The sequence below is a fragment of the Psammomys obesus genome, unplaced genomic scaffold (assembly GCF_907164565.1).
Source record: "Psammomys obesus unplaced genomic scaffold, mPsaObe1.curated_primary_1811, whole genome shotgun sequence".
Taxonomy (NCBI): Eukaryota; Metazoa; Chordata; class Mammalia; order Rodentia; family Muridae; genus Psammomys; species Psammomys obesus.
The window spans coordinates 9,384,349-9,403,809 of NW_026596085.1; the positions used below are offsets into that span (position 1 = coordinate 9,384,349).

General features: G+C 36.9%; 1 protein-coding gene across 1 annotated transcript in view; it reads right to left on the bottom strand.

Moving 5' to 3' along the window:
- The window catches only part of CUNH12orf40 (chromosome unknown C12orf40 homolog), a 47,769-nt gene that overhangs the window by 18,356 nt on the left and 9,952 nt on the right, over positions 1-19,461 (bottom strand). The window contains exons 2-6 of the mRNA XM_055626817.1: positions 10,057-10,096; positions 5,679-5,817; positions 3,995-4,127; positions 3,591-3,639; positions 2,424-2,600 (exon numbers count right to left, since the gene is read on the bottom strand). Of these exons, the coding sequence (XP_055482792.1) occupies positions 2,424-2,600; positions 3,591-3,639; positions 3,995-4,127; positions 5,679-5,817; positions 10,057-10,096 (538 nt within the window). The remainder of the gene's footprint in view (positions 1-2,423; positions 2,601-3,590; positions 3,640-3,994; positions 4,128-5,678; positions 5,818-10,056; positions 10,097-19,461) is intronic.

Genomic DNA, 19,461 nt, shown 5'->3' on the forward strand with positions numbered 1-19,461 from the left:
TGTGTGTGTGTGTGTGTGTGTGTGTGTGTGTGTGTGTGTGTGTGTGTAAGAAATCTAAATGGAGTCATCAAAAATAGGAAAAAAAATACCCCAGCTTTCACTACCAAGTGAAACTTCCAGTACCAGAAATGGGTTACATCTAATTGAGTTGTTGGCCAAAGAGGCACAATGGAAACTCACAAATAACTTAGGATATCTCCATGAGCATTGTTTTTACACTACAAGGTGATAGCAAGGTCCTATTGCTGAATACAACACATACATATCTCATTGAAAATGGATAATTTGAGCTGGTACCTAACTAGAGCCTTCCCTCTACTGACCAGTATTAATGGTGCTGGAAGGTACTCTGCATGGTACACGGGAGAAAGGTGTCATCCCAGCCATCAACCCTGTGATCAAAAATGGCAACCAGCCTGCCTGATATCCTGGTGCAATTGTGACATAAAAGTTGTGGAAGAAATCAACCACTATCTGATTAGATTCAAAGCCCACTCCATGAAATGGAACCCATGCCTGTTACTGTTAGGATGGCCAAGATCCTGCGACTAGCTAGGCCATGTGACAAGGGGAAATCAAATACTATTATTACTCTGCTAAAGAAACATAGAAAGAAAATGACTCCTAACAATGTTCTGCTAGACCCATAGATGAGTGCCTTATGCAGCCATATCAGAGACTTCCTTAAGGCAGAAGATAGGAACTAATATAGAAACTGAAAAATGGAAAATGTGAAGAGTGTGAGACTTTGGAACACTCATTTCTAATGGGAGATCTTCATCAACCCACTCCTGTTCCATTGCTAGGGAAACATGCAGAAGAGGAGGAAGAAATTAAGAGACAAAGGGATGGATAACACCAAGAAAATAGTGCCTTCTGGGCACAAGAGAACTAATGTACATATGAACTCACAATGAATGTGGCAGCATTCATAGGGCTTACATAGGGCTTGCACAGGTCCAAGCCAGATGGGGTCCCAGTGCTGGGAGAGGAAGTGAACATGAACTCCCATGACCAACCAAGGATCTATCTCCAATTAACAACTGCTTACAAAGACAAAATTCATTTTCTCCAATGGAATTTCAAATGGTACATAAGCTATGCTTAACGACAGGCCCAAAGCCCAAGAGTAAATGGCCAAAACAAAACAAACTCAATGTGCTTTTGCAGATTTTTGTTTGTTTGCTTCATATTGCTTTGTTTGGGCATTTATTTTATCTTGCTGGGTTTTTTTTTTTTTACTTATATATTATTGTTTCTGATTTTGTGTTGTTATGGTTTTTGTTTGTGTGCATATCTGTGTTTCTTGTGCATTTTCATTGTTTTATTTTATAATTTCTGGGGTTTTGTTTGGTTGGTTTTTGCTTGTTTGTTTTCTAAACAGAGAAAGAGAGAAGTTGAATGTGTGTGGAGGTGGGGAGACCATAATTAAATATACTGTATTGATTTTCAATAACAAAAAAGAAAACTCAAAAAAAAAAAACTAGATCTTACCTGAGGGCTCTTCATTACAACATTAAAAAGTATTGGGCCCTAAAATTAGCAAGGGTACCATTTATCACTGCAATAAAATAATTTTCTCTGAAGAAGCAGTAAAATATGTTTTAATATATAACAAGATTGAATTAAATAATTACATCATTAATTCTAGAACATTTAACTATAAGAGATATTTTTGGTTGTATAAGTTCTATGTTCATTATAAATTGATTTATAAATAATATATATAGGTAAATATAGAATAAACCTTGTATGTCAAGAAGTAAATTCTAGAAGGAAATAGTTTTGCTAATAAGATGTGTGTATAAGCATTTCCTCATCATCATTATTCTCTAGTAAAATAGCTCTTAATATTACGACTATAAACATATTTCCTAGAAAATCATTCTCTTCTATGTGATATGACAGATATATTTTAGAATTTTAAATTTTAGACCTTTGTATTAACTCTAGAATATACTGGGTGAACATTTAAAGAGTAAATCTCTTTATCTAGCTACCTACCTACTACTAACTGAAATGCATATAAACATCTGTCTTCTTTAAAATCATGAAAAGAACCAAGCTTTTCAACTGACACTTAAGAGTTTGTATAATGCTGTTCACATGTTGTTTCTCATATCATATATACTGTCATCATGCAGCCTAACTCATCATTCAAATAATAATCATCAAATACTATAAATACACTACACGACTTCCATATTAATTCCAATAATTTTAATAGAATTACTTTTAGGATTTTAAAAGAATACTCCAATTATTATGATTCATAATCTTCTGAAATACAGAGAATTTCAGAAATATCCTTCACTTATCACCATATTTGGTTAGCAATTTGAAACCTATCTTTTGTCAAATTTATGAAAAGAAGACGTTATCATGAAAATATGACATCAAAGAAGTGATGCTTCAAAATGTACCTGCTTGCTGTGGTTTTCTTTATATGCTGATTTCCAAGGATTTGGAACTATCCTAGGGGTGCAATTTTGGCTTGGACTATGTCTGTTAGAGGGTAATTCTGCTGGAAATGATGGTGGAATATAACTGTAGTCTTCTGTTTTGTTGAACATTCTGTATGAGTTCATATTTTGTGATGGCTATAGGAAAATAAAAGGTAAAATTACAAAAGTACAGAAACTGGAAGTCAAAATAATAGAACTAAAATTAGTAGGGAAAGGGTGTGGTTACAAAAGAGGAAGTCCTAAGGAAAGGCAAAACATTAGTAATTCATAAGAGTCAATGAGATCTTACTTAAGAACTCCTTCCCTCTGGTCTCCATAATGTCTTCCTCTCTCAAGCTTCTCTTTTGAATGTCACCTAGTCACATAAAATCTTAAAAATCTGAGGACAGGATGTCTATGGTATTCTATTGCTACCATCAGCTTCCACTGCCTTTCTTATCTAACTTAAACCTGACAATTAAAGAATAAATAAGAATAATTAATATTCTTTGGACATTAATTAGAATTTCAAGCTTTAATCAACCTGAGCATTTTCTAATTTATTATGGTTTTATTTGTAAAAAATAATTGCAGTACTTCGAAAAATTATCATGTGATAAATGAGCTCCCAACATTTGATATAAAGAAAATCTTCTCATTATATTTGAAAAGAAAACTGATCAGTGATCATGTGAACCTAATAAGACTACCTCAGTGTGATCTGTGAAGATGGTCCATCAGTAAACTGCTTTCTGTGCAAAAAAGTGCCAAGTCTGATTTTCCCACACCTACATCAAAGAGCCAGGAGTGTCAGTGCACACTTGTAATCCAGAAGAAACCAGATAGATAGATAGATAGACAGATAGACAGATAGACAGATAGATAGATAGATGATATATAGATACTTGAAAATAATCTCTATGTGAATTATGCTTTGTACCTCTTAAATAACCAAGGAAAATCAAGTGTTAAACACACAGTCCACATTACCATCACTCCCAGGTGGCTTCATAATCAGACTTATTTATTCTTAAGAATAAATTTCCTACATTGGAAAACTGTAAAAGGAATCATTTGGAAACTGTAAAAAAGTTGGAAGATAACTAATTATTGTTTTAAAAACTTATAGTTTTCTTTAAAACTCACTTGAACTAGGCCAGTTTCTTTCTTGCTACATAATCTTTGATAGGGTACACTAAAGAAAACAAAAAAAAATTAGGTTAAAAATACAAACATCCATAAAATTTATCTTATGTATATAGAAATTTCATAATATCTACAAAGCTTTCAACATGGAAAGCACCAGGGTCATAAAACTACTAAGTTTTAGGAAAAAAAAATATATTAAACTAGGATAGGCATTTGCTAATATAGAAAACCAAAGACATGCATAAACTCTAACCCCAATGATGTGCATCCTAACAGTTTTATGATATCATAGGACAAACAAGAACTGGAGGCTGAGGGTAATGTCCTTCTCAATAGCCCAGCAAATAAGAAAGTTGATAATATTTTTTTGTCAGCTAATCAGTATCCTAGTTAACACTTACTTATTTTCCATATCATCAATGCATAGGTTAGAAGGTACACAATGAGGTGACATTGGAAGTTCTAAATCATGCTTTCTCAGTGGCATTTTCAAATCTCTATTCATATTCACATGAGTTGGTCTTTTCATGCTTTCTATAATAAAAAATTAAATAATTTTAAAATAGAAGCTTTAAAATCATTGTTTGCTATGCCTTTCAATTAATTGTACATATAAAATGTTCTTCTAAAACATGTTCTATACATACAATTACAGAAACAGACTATTAACAACTATTAATGAAATTAATGTTTTTCTCCTGTTTCTTAGTCCTCAATGAAGGGGCTCTACCAATTCAACCTAATTTCTTCTTTCCCAATTACTGTATCAGATACTGTGTTATATAGTCTCATAGCTCTATATATTTTCTCTGTTTTAGCACTTTGCACACTTGATTAACTTTATCTCCCTCAACAGAGTGTAAACTTTAGAGTAGTGATTCTCAAAATATGGGTCACAACCCTTTTGGGGGTCAAACAACCCCTTCATGGGGGTCACTTAAGACCATCAGAAAACACAAATATTTACATTATGATTAATACAAGTAAAAGAATTAAAGTTTCAAAGTAGAAGTTAAAATAATATTGTGGTTGGGGGTCGCTACAATACGAAGAACTGTACTAAACTGCAGCTTAGGAAGACTGAGGACCACTGCTTTAAAGGAAGGGAACTTCTCTTTATGCAAGTGAGATAGATCACTGTCTTATTTGCTCAGAATCCACCCCACTACAAAGTTCTAGTGGGAATTTTCTTTCTGTACAAACATCTCCTTTTGAACAAACACCTGGATCAAAGGTAGCCATCTGAGCACAGATAAATGAGCCATTGACTTCTAACCCTCTGACTCAGCACAACTGTCCAACTGGTGCCGTCCAGCTGTACCAGAGGGCAACTTCTGGTGGAGCTCAAAAAGTTGGCATGAGAGAAACAATCCATACTCTTTGGGAATTGAGCAAAAGAATACTCGCTGTGAAGACCAGCTTTTAACTGTTCTCAATGAAGGCAACCTGAGAGATGAGGTTCCTCACTTAGCAGAGAAAGGATCTTAGTGGGGTTCAAGTTCTTGATCAAGGTATTTCTGCAGATGGTGCACTACTGCACTAACTCTGAAACTTCTGCCATCAGCAGCCACCAAGCTATGACTAATAAAATCCTGCATTCTAGTTCATCCTCTGTGTGCAATATTTATCACTGTACTCAATAACCATGTTGAATGGATAAGTGAAACTACACAAAGAAAGTGATACAATGCATGATGAATTCTAGATACGGCAGCTGAGAAAGCAGAAGCAGCAGAAGGGCGCTATCAGCTTTCCTTCTCAAATGATAAGAGAGGATAATACATTCATTATTTTCATCTCTCAAGCTAGCCTTTGGTGATTGTTTGCCCAGAAACAATAATATCATAACTACAATAACTCCATGATAAATTAATGATAGCAAACAAGTCAATCGTATACAACACACACTCAGCCTAAAAGTAAAACAAATAGATCCAAATACTGGTTAAACTTACAATATAAAAAGGCAACAAAGGTTTAAAATAGATTACCAATATGCTCTGAGTTCTGGAATTTCAACCCAATTTTAGATGTTATTATGAGTTATCACATCAAGATCAAAACAAATGCTTTAGAAAGACTTACCAGGTGTTTTCTTCTTCGAAGATATCTGATTTACCATATACAAATTAAGAAGGTCTAAACTGACCGTGGGGTTCTTGACAGGTGAAAAAACTCCTAGTAATTTCATTTTTGATTTTAACTTGTTCCTTTCAAAGTATTCCTAAAGTAATTAAAAATTAAAAATATTAGCGGGACTTGGTAGTGCACGCCTGTAACCCCAGGACTTGAAGAGGGAAAGGCAGGCAGATCTCTGTGAGTTCAAGGACATCCTGGTCTACAAAGGGAATCCAGCACAGCCAAGTCCATACAGAGAAACCCCATCTCAAAAATCAAACAAAACAAAACAAAAAAGGATTAAAAATATTAATTTCTCAATCATACAATTCAAGTCAAATCATAAACAATAAATGCACTGAAGCTACCCTGCCAATTCATGTTTTCTCAACTGTAACACAACATTCACGTTTACATGTGAACTGAAATAAATTATGATAGCTTGTAGTTGGCCTACAAACTTTAAATCTGACAGGTAGAAGGGGAGGGGTTGCACACACAGACACACACATACAAACTAATAATAATAAAATTGTACAGCCAACTAAGAGGAAAGCAAAAGTTATGTGAGAACTAACCTGCAACCAATGCCAATTTTCACTGTATCCCAACTGCTTAATGTTTTCTATAAACCAGACTTCACATATATATCATTATTTGTCCAGTTTATATTTTTCCTTGATTTCTGAACTATAATTATTCTTCATTTTTAGTTACATCTTTACTAAATTCAAGGAGCTTTTAATGTTATTTATTTATTTAAGTCTCTTTGTTTTGTACTGTGTGGAAGTGCACGTGAGTGAGGAAACCTGTGGAGTCCATAGACTGCTGTTGAGTCGACTGCCTCTGGAGTCTCAGGCTGCTGGGAGCCAGCTGACATGGGTGTCAGACCAAACTCAGGTCTTCTCTGAAGGCCGTTTGTGCCATGAGACACTGGACCAGATCTCCTGTCCACTTTTAACCTTTAAATTAGTATTTTAAACTATCAAAGTAACGGGTTTCATTGTTGCATTTTCATGTGTATGTGTCCTTCTAACTCTCTTAATTGTTCCCTTTACCCACTCTTCTCCACAGTCCTCTTCCTGTGCTACTCTGCACTCTGACTGGTCCCTTCCTCCTCCTTGGTAGTCTCGCTTCTGATTTCATCACCCTCTCTTTTCTCTGCTCTCTAAAAAATATCTCCCCTGCTTCTCCTGATTTCCTTTTTATTTCAAAATCTGTACATATACAATAAAACATATATATTTATATGTTATACATATATATATTTATTTATGTCATATGTATTTACAATTTTAAATCTAGATTCCATATATGAAAGAAAACATGAAGTATTTTGTCTTTCTTGCTCTGGCTTGTTTTACTTAATGATTTCCAGCATTTTCCTGAAAATGTTTTGATTTCATTTTTCTTCATAGCTAAATAACTATGTATCATATTTTTATACATTCTTCTGATGCTTGATGGTGAGTGCAGGCTAGTCCCATTCTGAGCTACCGTGAAGAGTGTAACTAAAAACCAAGTTGGTCAGTCCTGAAATAATATACATACAAATAACATTACATCTACTTACATATTTAAAAATATAGACACACATACAACAGAAATAACAAAGAAATAAAGACCACGAATTTGAGAGAAAGAGGAGAGGGGGGTATGAGAAGGGTTAGAAGAAGGAAAGGGGTGAATGATGTAATCATATTTTAATTAAAAAATTAAAATATACGTTAAAATCACAGACTAGCAACTTCGTGACATTTTCTTCCGATATAGGTAACAGCATTGGCCTCCCCCTTAAGTTTCATCCTATGAAGTTATAATAGCCTTCTTCCTAAAACCTAAAAAATAAACACTGGAAGACCCATAAAAGAGGTCATTGTCAAAGATCAAGCAAAGATATAAACTTCCCATTAAACAAAATGAATCAAACATAAAAGATATACATATTTCACTTGAATGATCTATACTTCTACGTTGGAATGAAATATCTTCAAAATTTTCATACCATATATGGTTCCATAATGAAATAACAGGTCCTATAGGATGCAATTTTTTTTTTTTTTCTGGTTGAAAGGAAATCTGTGTCAGGTCTTATAATTGATGGTATCTCAGAATTAAGTCAGTACAGCTTAAACCACTTCATTTTGTGGTAGATAAAAGCCAGTGAGGGACACAGCACAAGTTGGTGTGACAGGAGATGGTATATCACCTGGGGAGGAGGGGTGCGGGTAGGCAAAGGGAGAGCAGGAGTACAAGAGAAGCTTCCTAGAGATGATTTCTAAGACACGTGGGTGAATCTGAGTTAGTCTCAGAGAGTAGCACTGTAAGTTTACAGGAGTCAAGAAGGGTGGTGAATGGTACAGACTGAAGAGGAAGTAAGCCTTTATTTCCAGGAGTACTGAATAGTTAGTTTTGCTCTTCTTCCTTTAGTTATCATGCTAGTTCCTAATCTCTGTCCACACAAAAAGTCAAAGTGAGTGACTATTTCATCTAAGAAGACTAGGCTCAGCCTTTCTGATGAAGTCTGGCTTGGTAGAATCAACTAGAAAATAACCTAAAGAGGAACAAATCTTTCACAAAACAAATCAAATTTTAACTTGCAAATAACCATTAAAATGAATAATTAAAGAGATAAAAACCTAGAGATGTGTTAAGAAAACATTGGAGGAGTTTCAAGCTGAGGAGAATGAGCAGTTGTATAGGAGATGATGATATAGTAAAGTAAGTTTGATTGAAAATACTTGACACTGATGGAGGGGAGGAAGACCTCCCCTATCAGTGGCCTGGGGGAGGGGCATGGGAGGAGACCAGAGAGGAAGGGTGGGGGAGGGGAAGAGGGAGGAAGCTACAACTAGGATACAAAGTGAATAAATTTTAATAAATAAAAAATAAATTATAAAAAGAAAAGAATTGACATTAACAAGACTGAACAGGAAGGACAGCAAGCCGGAAAGCGGAGGTGGCTTTAGACTGGAGTGCTTTAGTAGGAAAAAGATCTACCAGAGGAACCCCACGCTGCCACTGTTTCCACTCCCTTTCCTCTCACTGAGCACACTGATGTTCTGGTTTCCTCCCTCCTGCCCTCTCTATATTTGTGGAGTTTCTGTACAAGGAATCTCAGTGCTTACATGATATGTTCTTTCGCTCAGGGTTGTAGACCTGAGAGTGACACACACTAACCGCATGCACTTAACGCATTATCTCTACTAAAGCACTTAATTCTTCCACAGGCCACACTTTGTTTACTGCTCATATTACTAATGTACTAATGGAAATTTGGGGGTTTCCCCATGCATGTTCAATTGCTCTCTCTCTCTCTCCTCTCTTATACAGTAATAGCAATGACCTAATTATTCATGTATGTTTCTGTAAGTATACATTTTCAAATTTTTTTTCCAAGATATATACAGCTAGTTGTAAGGTATAATATTATTACGTGATTTCTCCCTTTTCTTTCCTCTCCCTAAACCTCCTTGCTATCTTTCAAATTCGTTGCCTCTTTTTAAAATGTTGTTACATACATACATGTATATACATTCATATCCCTAACTATAACCTGCTCGGTATATATGTCACTCATAAGTATGTTTTTAGGAAATGGATAACCATTTGGAAATGGATAACAAATTGGTACACTCTTTGTGAGGAAGACTGTTTCTCTCACTCTCCAAATTTTTTAGTTGCTTGTGTAAGGTTGAGGTCTTGTGGACTTTCCCACATCCACTATTGTTGCTCTTGTTCACCTCATCTTTAGGCAGTCATGCTGGTAAAACTTTATAGGTGTAGCTTTTGACATTACTAGAAGACACAATCTCACAGCAAACTCACTGATCTTCTGGCTATTATAATGAATATAGTAAAAGCTGACAAAATAAGCCAGGCATAGGACACGAGATTATTATAGTACTTTATACAATATGTGATGGCTTGAATTACAGAATTAATATTATGAATAATAAGAAGTGGGTAGATTTGAGATGAATCTTGCAGTTAGAAAGGCAGCAACAGTCAATAATGACCACTTTAAATGTCTGCCCAAGCAAAGTATGCTGTTTAACAAGCTATGTACAAGAAAAAAAAGAAGGTAAAATGAAGGCTTCTTCCAGTCTTATATAAGTTAATCCATTTTTTTTGAGACAGGGTCTTGAAGGTCTGGCGAACTGGCACTCACTATGCAACCCAGAGTGGGCTTGAACACGCATCAATCTTTCTGTAATTTAGATACATACAGAAGTATGACACTATGCCTGGCCATAAGGTGAATTAATTAATAGTAGTGATTCAGAAGTTTAATGTTAAGTTTGCTATTATAGAGCTAGCATCACTCAATTTATAATGCCCTTACCTTCTGCTTTCTTCTTTCTTGTTTTATCAGGACCCTGGTCCTAAAACATGAACAAAATGAACCATTCAATTATTAAAGAAACAGACCATTTCTAAGATGATTGACCTTTCAGTTGGAAATATGAAATTAAAATCTAAAAATTTACCTATCATTGTAATATTTTCTGAAAATATGAAAATGTCTTTAAAATTTTTATAGTGTGTAATGGTTTATATAAATTTCTCAGGAAGTCCAAATGCAAAAAAATTATAACAATAATTAATAACAGACAAAAATAAATCTTAGATAAGGAATGTTTTCGAAATGCCATATTACTGAACCATTCTCACCTGATAGAAACACTTTTGGTCAACAACTCCATTTCCTTTGATTTTCTTTATATTTCCACGTTGCTTGATGTCACTTAGGTAGAGACGAAAGACATAAATCCCTTCAAGTTCTAAGGAACTATGGCATGTACTGCTCGAGCAACTTTAACTGCACTAATATACCAGTTATAGCATACACCTGTAATTGTAGTAGTTGGGACCCTGAGGCAAGAAAAACATGAGTTTGAAGGTCACCTTACACTACAGAGTTGTTCTGGAATACTCTGAGCAACATGGCAGGACACATGACTCTAAACTTAAAACATCAAGGTCCAAATCATTAGCTCACTGGTAGAACCCTTATCTAGCACTCACACAGTCCTGACTTTAATCCTCAGCACTGCCAAAGGCAGAAGGAAAGGAGAAAGCCCTCCCTACTCTATGTCAGTTTGAGTTGCTAAAAAACTATGTAACCAATATTGGGGCACACACACTAAAACAAACAAACAAACAAACAAAAACCCTATACCCCTAGGTATGCCACTTTGCAATGCTAAGTACTTTGAAGAAAAGCAATACTCAAAATAAAAGTTTTGCTAGAACCACCTCTTGATTGCCTTCCTATTACTGTCATCTCTTCCTCACAGTGGACCAAAGAAACTACAATTATTTCTTTTTACCACAGATCATAGAAAATAGAACTTGCTTCCATACAGCTAGTCATGAACTCTAGAAATAGAACTTAGATTTTATTTTATTTTTTTTTATTTTTTTATGTAAGAGCTGACTATCAAAGAAATTTCCCGATCACTCTTGTTTGATATAGACTATGGAATCCACATTCAATTTAGAAAGGGGTCTTGCCTCATACTTGACCGGAAAAAAAAAAAAATGCTACATAGAGAATCCAAGGAGAATCCATGGGCTTCTACTCTTATTATTATTATGTCATACTGTTTGCATCCAATCATTCTTATTCATAGGTGTCACTTCTTCATCAAACCTAAGCATAAGAAAGAATGGTTTTCCCTGGGTTTTGTGTCTTCATTTCTGATTCCTGGATCACATGAAACTGAGTAAAATAAATGTTACACTTCTCTCTCCACAATCTGTCTTTAGTTACAAGTCTGTGTCAGCTGTGACCTTTATGATGTGTAGGAAAGTTAGTATGCTTTTCTGCCTAAACTCAAACAACAGAAATTCCTCTCAGTTCTGGCACCTGTACAGAATACAGTCAAAATGCCCAGTTACATATCTAATAGATGTCCATTTTCTGAATCACAGATGAATACTTTACAGTATTTGTTCACATAGTAAAGGAGTGGGCTATCTCCCTGGAACATCTTTGGTAAAGGTAGAAGTTATAATCATGGACGATCCTCTCTTACAAATTAATACCATCCCAGGTCTCACACCTCTCCATACCATCACCGTGGGGGTTAGAAAATTCAAGTCTCAGCCATATAATGTAAAGACATTAATTAGCAAAGAACAGAATCCTGTAACTTGGGGTGGAGATGTGTGGAAGGACTCTAGTGAGGCTGAGAACTTTGAAGCACAGATTCGCAAGCATCTCACCTGAGGAAGTAGTTGCTCCATCATTAGCAGAAGACACACTCCCACCCCAATTCTCAGAAATATTGCCTTTTCTGCCTTTGACTGGGAAAAATATTCTTTCACTGTCCGATAAACCAGAAGTGACTTCCCTGAAGGAGCTGCCAGGCAAGACAATACTGATGTCCCACCAAAAGCTTCTTTTAGACTACAACAGGATTAAAGCTAAGCAGGATCCTAGAGGGGATGCTGAGAGTGTAGTCCATAAGAATGTGCCCTGCATTATTAAAAAGCTACCTGAATTTGCTAATTCATTCTAACATAAGTCTGAGATATGTGTGAGAGTGAAATTTAAGGGTGTGGGATAGTGGTAGAAGGGAACACAAAACTGGATCAGGCTGACCTAGTTGATACTGTACTACTAAGTGGCGATTCTATGGAAGCACACACAGTTAAAAGTTGTCAAACATTTGCTTGAAAGGTTGGCTGAAGCATTTGCCAAAAGATGACAACTGAAAAGGAGTTGGAGATGCCCGGTATCCTTTGGCTTAGTGTTGATGAAGTGGTTTTAAGGCTCAGAGAAACTGCAATGCTGGAATGAGTACCCTGCATAAGATCTAATTCTCCGCACTGGGAATGTCAAGAAGATAGACCTTCACTAAACCTATAAGATACAAAACTGTGACAGAGGCACCAGAACATTTAAAGAGCTTTGTGCCAGACCTTAGGGTTGAAGACTCTGCTGCTCATGGATGAATTAAATGCAGTGGGTTTAACTGGGCCGCGTGGTAGCAGGGGCCAGGTGACGGCACTGAATCGCCAAAGGTAAAGTGCTCATAGATATCATAATAGTAAGCATAGGCAAAGCAATATTCATAATGGCCTGACCTGAATTGGTCAGCACAGGCAGTGAATTTTATGGTGGCATAACTAGGTGTGGACCTTCGGTACTGGCTAATCAATAATTGTATTTCCAGATATGGAATATAACAAAAGCCTACTGCATTTCTATTTGATCAACATAAACAGGAAACTCCCAATCAAATTGAAGAAATGATCTATTAGATTATCAGAAAGGGGAATCTTGGCCTGTGAACCAATTTCCAAATGAGCAAATTTGAAGATCCAGAGCCCCTTGAATGAAGGGGTGGCCAGGTCCCACTATGGAAGGACCTAGATAAAATTCTTAAGATTGTTATTGTTATGTCTATTTCCAGTCCTTTCCCTAGAAGGACCCAAGGAACATAAAACCGGATTAGGCTGATTACCTTTCACAAAGTAACTGTATACTAGAGAAAAAGAACCAATCAGACTTTCCATAGCCTATTGTATACTGGTTCAGAATTGACAATAATTCTGGGAGACTTCAAAAAGCTTTGTGGCCCTTCAGTTAAATTAAAGCAGGGACTTATGGAAGACAAGTGATTAATGGAGTTTAGGATAAATTCCAACTCACTGGTCTAGGAGTTCCTAAATTCATCCGTAGTTATTTCCCAAGTTCCATAAAGTATAATTGGGATAGATATATTTAGATGTTGGCAGAATTCTTACATTGTCACTCTGACCTATGGAATGAGGGCTATTATGGTTGAAAAGGCCAAATGGAAGCCAGCAGAATTTCCTTTATTGAGGAAAATAGTGAATCAAATAAGGAATTGCAGAAATTAGTGCTACCATCAAGGACTTGAAAAATTCAGCAGTGGTGGGTTCACTATATCTCCCTTTAACTCTCCCATCTGGCCAGTGCAGAAGAGAAATGGGTCATGGAGAATGAATGACAGTTGACTATTAAAAACTTAATTAAGTAGTGATTCCCACTGCAGCTGCTGTACCAGATGTGGTGTCCTTTCTTGAGCAGATTAATGCATCTCCTGGTACATGGTATGCAGATATGGATCTAACAAATGCATTTCTGTTGGTACCTGCCCATAAGGACCACCAGAGCAATTTTTCAGTAGACAAGGTCATCAGTATACCTTTATAGTTTTACTTTAAGAATATATTAACTTTCCAGCACCATGTCCTAACTTAGTTTGCAGGGATCTTGATCATCTGTCTCTTCCACAAAATTTCACATCAGCTCATTACATTGACAATATTATGCTGAATAGACAAACTGAGCATGGATAGCAACTGCTTCATACTTGTTGGTAAGAAAATGTACATCAGAGGAAGGAAAATAAATCCAACCAAATTTAAAAGACCTTCTATGTCAGTAAAAGTCTTAGGAAGCCAGTGGTGTGAGACATTCAGAAATATTCCTTCTAAAATGAAGGTTAAGTTGGTTTTGTTTTTTAACCTGGCTCCTCCCACCACAAAGAAAAAAAGCACAGTGTTTAGTGGGCCTACTTGGAGTCTAGAGATAGCACATTTCTCAGTTGGTTGTGTTACTCTGGTCCATACACCAAGTGGCTCAGAAAGCTATTAGCTCTGAATGGGGCCTGCATCAAAGAAGGGCTCTTCAGCAGGTCTAGGTTGCTGTGCAGGCTGCTCTGTCACCTGAATCATATAATCCAGCAGACCTAATTGTGTTTGAGGTATCAATAGCACAAAAGAATGCCATCTGGTGCCTCTGGCAGGCCCCTATAGACAAATCAGAGAAAAGACCTTTGGGATTTTGAAACAAGGCTCTACCATCATCTACAGAGTAGTCCCCCTTTGACAGCTCTTGGCCTGTTTTCTCATCTTAGTGGAAACTTATCATTTGACAATGAGCCACCAAGTTACCATGCAACCTGAGCTGCCCATCAAGAGCTGGATATTACCTAACCCACCAAGCTACACAATGGGAAGTGCACAGTGGCAATCCATTTTCAAATAGAGGTGATATACACATGATCAGTACTGAGCAGGTCCTGAAGGCACAACAAGTTACATGAAGGAGATGTCCAAATGCTCATTGTTTCTATTCAGTTACACTGCCACCTGCTCCCAAGGATGCACCTATAGCCTGATGGGCATGCCTTATGAACAGCTGACTGGGAAAGAGAAGACTAGAACCTTGTTTACTAATGGTTCTGCATGTTATGCAGGTATTACACAGAAATAGACAGTTTTATCACTGAAACCCCATTCTGGAATAACCCTGAAAGACATGGGAAAAGGAAAATCATCACAGTGGGCAGAACTTGGGTCAGTATACATGATCTTACATTTTCTTTGAAGAGAAAATGGTCAGATGTGCAATTGTTCACCAATTCATAGCCTATAGCCAATGGACTACCTGGATAGACAGGACTTGGAAAAAAAAAAGCATGATTGGAAAATTGGTGAGAAAGACATCTAGGCAAGAGTACATTGACAGATCTCTGCAAATGGTAAAGAATGTAAAGATATGTGTGTCTCATGTAAAGTCAAAAGTGACTTCAGCATCCAAGGAGTTCAATAATTAAGTAGATAGGATGACCCATTCTGTGGACAATCAGCCTCTTTTCCCAGCCATCCCTGTCTCTGCCCAATGGATCCATTAACAAAGAGACCATGGTGGCAAAGATGGAGGTTATGTATAGTCTCAACAATGTTGACTCCCACTCACCAAGGCTACCTTGGCTGCTCCTGCACCAGATCTACCAACAGCAGAGACCATTTCTGAAGCCCAGTTATGGCACCATTCCCCAGAGTAAACAGCCAAGCAATCTGGTGACAGTTTGATTCCATTGGACCACTTCCTACATGGAAAGGACAATATTTTGTCTTTACTTGAGTAGATACTCATTCTGGTCATGCATTTGCCTTTCCTGCATATATTGCTTCTGTCAAAACCACCATCTGTGGACTCACAGAATGCCTTATCCACTGTCATAAGTAATCCATACAGTATTTCTTCTAATCAAGGAACTCACTTCACAATCAGAGAAGTAAGAAATTGGGTCAATGACCATGGAATCCACTGGTATTACCATGTTCCCCCAAAATCCTGAAGCAGCAGGCTAGATAGAAAGGTAGAATGGACTTTTGAAGACAAAGAGTGCCAGTTAGGTGGCAACAGGATGGAACTCTGGAGCAAGGTTCTCCAGAAGATGGTATATGCTTGGAATCAGTATCCAATAGATGGTATGGTTTCACGTGTAGCCAGGATCCACGAGTCCAGGAATCAAGGGGTAGAAAAGGGAAATGTTCCACTCACAATCACCCCTAGCGACTCAATAGGAATATTTTTCCTTCCTGTTCTTGCAAACTTAAGTTTGCTGGCCTAGAAATTTTGGTTCCAGAGAGGGAAGTGCTCCTGCCAAGAGACACAACAAATATTCCATTGAACTGGATTTTCCCCTGGCTACTTTGAGCTTCTGATATCTATAAGCCAACAGGCTAAGAAAGGAATAACAGTGATAGAAGCAGTGACTGATCCAGATTACCATGGGAAAACTGGGTTGCTTCTCTGCAATGGAGGTAAGAAAAATTGTGTCTGTAGCAGGAGATCCTTCAGGGCATCTCTTGGTGCTACCATGTTCAGTAATTAATGAAAAACTACAACAGCCTAATTCAGGCAGGGTGACACAGAACACAGACCCATCAGGAATGAAGGTATGGGTCACTCCTCCAGGAAAGAACCCAGACCTGCTGAGGTACTTGTCAAGGATGGAGCAAATAAAGAATGGGTAGTAGAGGAAGGTAGTTATAAATACCAGTTAAAGACACATGATCAGTTACAGAAACAAGGATTATAGTTACCATGACTGTTTCTACCATATACTTTAAGAATGTGGTTTTACAGATATTTGCATTTACTGTCCTCAATTTCTATATCAGAGCTGTAACCTCAATTAAGAGAACATCAATGGTTAATATATTTAAGTTTGAGGTATTAAAAGACTATCCCTCAAGGGACATTGCCAGCAACTCTAAATTTACAGTGTGTTTGTGGTTGCATGAGAAATAGTTACATCATGTTAGGAGGCATAATTATGGCCTGGTTACATACATAATGTGTTTGTGATTACACATGGGATAGTTATATCATGTTCTGCATTATTATGACCTGGTTATTGCTTTCATTTGGAAATAAGGAAATATGATTTGTGTCAGGTTGACTAGGGGTAGACTGGTAATGGCTATTCTTGTTTGCCAACTTCACTACATTTAAAATTAACTAAAACCCAAGAGGCTGAAAATACCTCTGAGGAATCATTTGAAACAGAAAGGGCTAATTTTAATACAATCTTTTGAGGTAGAAAGATATACCTTAATACCTTTCTTTTTGATGTTGGAAGATCCAACTTTAATCTGGGTCACATACCATTTGGTGGCAGCCTAAATAAAGAACATGGAAGAAGGAAGCTTTCTCTTTGCTCGCTTTCTCTCACTCTTGCTGATAAATCCATTCTTTCACTGACATTAGAACCTACATCAAGACTTGTTGACTGATCAATTACTAGATTCTTGTACTTTCCATTGTTGGACTAGCTGGACCACAGCCTGTAAGCCACTCTAATAAACCCTCGTGTGTGTGTGTGTAAATGTATATTGTTCATTCCTATCAGTCTGGCTCCTCTGGAGAACACTAATTAATACATATACATTACATTATACTTTTAGAATATCAAAAATTGCTTTTTAAGGGTCCTGGAAGATGGCTCAGTAGGTGACAATACTTACTGCCAAGCCTAATCACTGAGTTTAATCCTTGGGACCTGTACAATGGAAGGAGGGAACAACAAACTACAAGTTTTCCTCTGACCTCCACTTGTACTCCTGGCATGCACATGCATGCATGTGTAAATGGGTATGCATACACATGAGTATATGCTAATATGGGCAGATACATGCATGCACACACATAACAAATAAATATATAGACATTTTAATTGATATTTGAGTTTCTAATTGTTTTCATTGAATACTTTTAATACCAGCACTCAAGGAGGCAGAGGCAGGTGGATCCCTGTGAGTTCTTGTACAAATCAAGTACAAGACAGCCAAGGCTAAACATAGAAACTCTCAAAACAAAAACAACAACAACAAAAAAAAAAATCACCAAAAAATTTTAAATTGAGATTAGGACAGAATTTTCAACAATTTCTGAAATTTTCAGAAGCATTCTTCTCCAGTTTTGTAATACCTTTTTATGTGAAGTGGCAGTCACAGCATGGGAAGATACAACCTCAAAATGTCAAATAAGTTTGAAATTGATGGAGATATTCTGCGTCCTGTGGTCTCAATTAAGACAAGAAATTCTTTACATAAGCATTAAGCAGCACTTCTGTAGCATGAGTATGCAAATTTATATTCATCTTTAATGAATGGTAAAATAGCTTATCTACAAACGAATTGTTTTCAAATAACTTCTTTATTATTTATTATCAGCAAACATCGGACTTAGCCCTCTTATGAATCTATGTGATTGTGGTCATATGAAATTTTATCAGACAAAAGGAGTTGAGAATACAAAAATCTTAAGCCTTTGCTAAAACCACGATGTGACTGTCTATAGATCTGTAACTTCCATAGAATGGCTCAACTAACTTTCAACTTTTTGTTCTTTTAGCTCAAGAATTCATATAGCCAATGAAAGTTTTATGTAAATGTGCATATATGCATACATACACTATTCTTCATATTATATTTTCCTTTACCACATTTTCATATTAAAATCTTGAAACATCTTCAAATCTAATTTCATATATTAATTTAGCAATTAAATTTCCCAAGAAGATAAGTCTGATGGGCATCTTAGGCTTCTTGGGCCCACTAGTTATGGGAGTGGGGGATATCTCTGACACAGACTATGCTGCTTACTTTTAGATCACTTCCCTCTAGTGGGACTTCCCTACCAGGCCACAGGGGAGGAAGAAGAACTCAGTCCTCATGTGACTAGATGAGCTGGGGTGTCTGGGTAGTGGAGCTCCTCTATTCTGAGGAATAGGGAAGAAGGGATGCAAGAGGGTGGGTAGGACTGGGAGGAAAGGAGGAGAGGCCTATGACTGAGATACAAATCAAAACAACTTTAATATTTCACCTCATCCCAGTCATGGTAAAGATTAATAAAATAGTTGACAGCAAATACTGATGGATGTGGGGAAAGGGAACCCCCATTCACTATTGGTGGAACTGCAAACCAGTGTGACCACTACACAAATCTATATAGGGTTTTCTCACAAAGCTAAAACTAAACCTATCATGGGACCCAGGCATACCACTCCATAGCATGTGCAGGCTATGTGCATAGCATGTGCATAGCATGTGCAGGCCCCAGGCTGGGACAAACACTGGCCACCCTTCCCCCACAGAACAAGGGGAGTCGGTGGCCCTACACGCTTTCCCATCAGAAGACTTCACATTCTATCTCCCAGGCACTTGCTTAGCCCTGTTCATTGCTCCTCTACTCACAATAGCAAGAACCTGAAAACAACCTACATGTCCTTCAAGCAACAGATTCATCATTAAAATATGGTACATATACACTATGGAAGAGTATTCAGCTGTAAAAAAAATGAAATTATGAACTTTGCATGTAAATGGAAATAGAACAGATCAAATTAAGTGAGATGACGAAGAAAGAAAGAAAGAAAGAAAGAAAGAAAGAAAGAAAGAAAGAAAGAAAGAA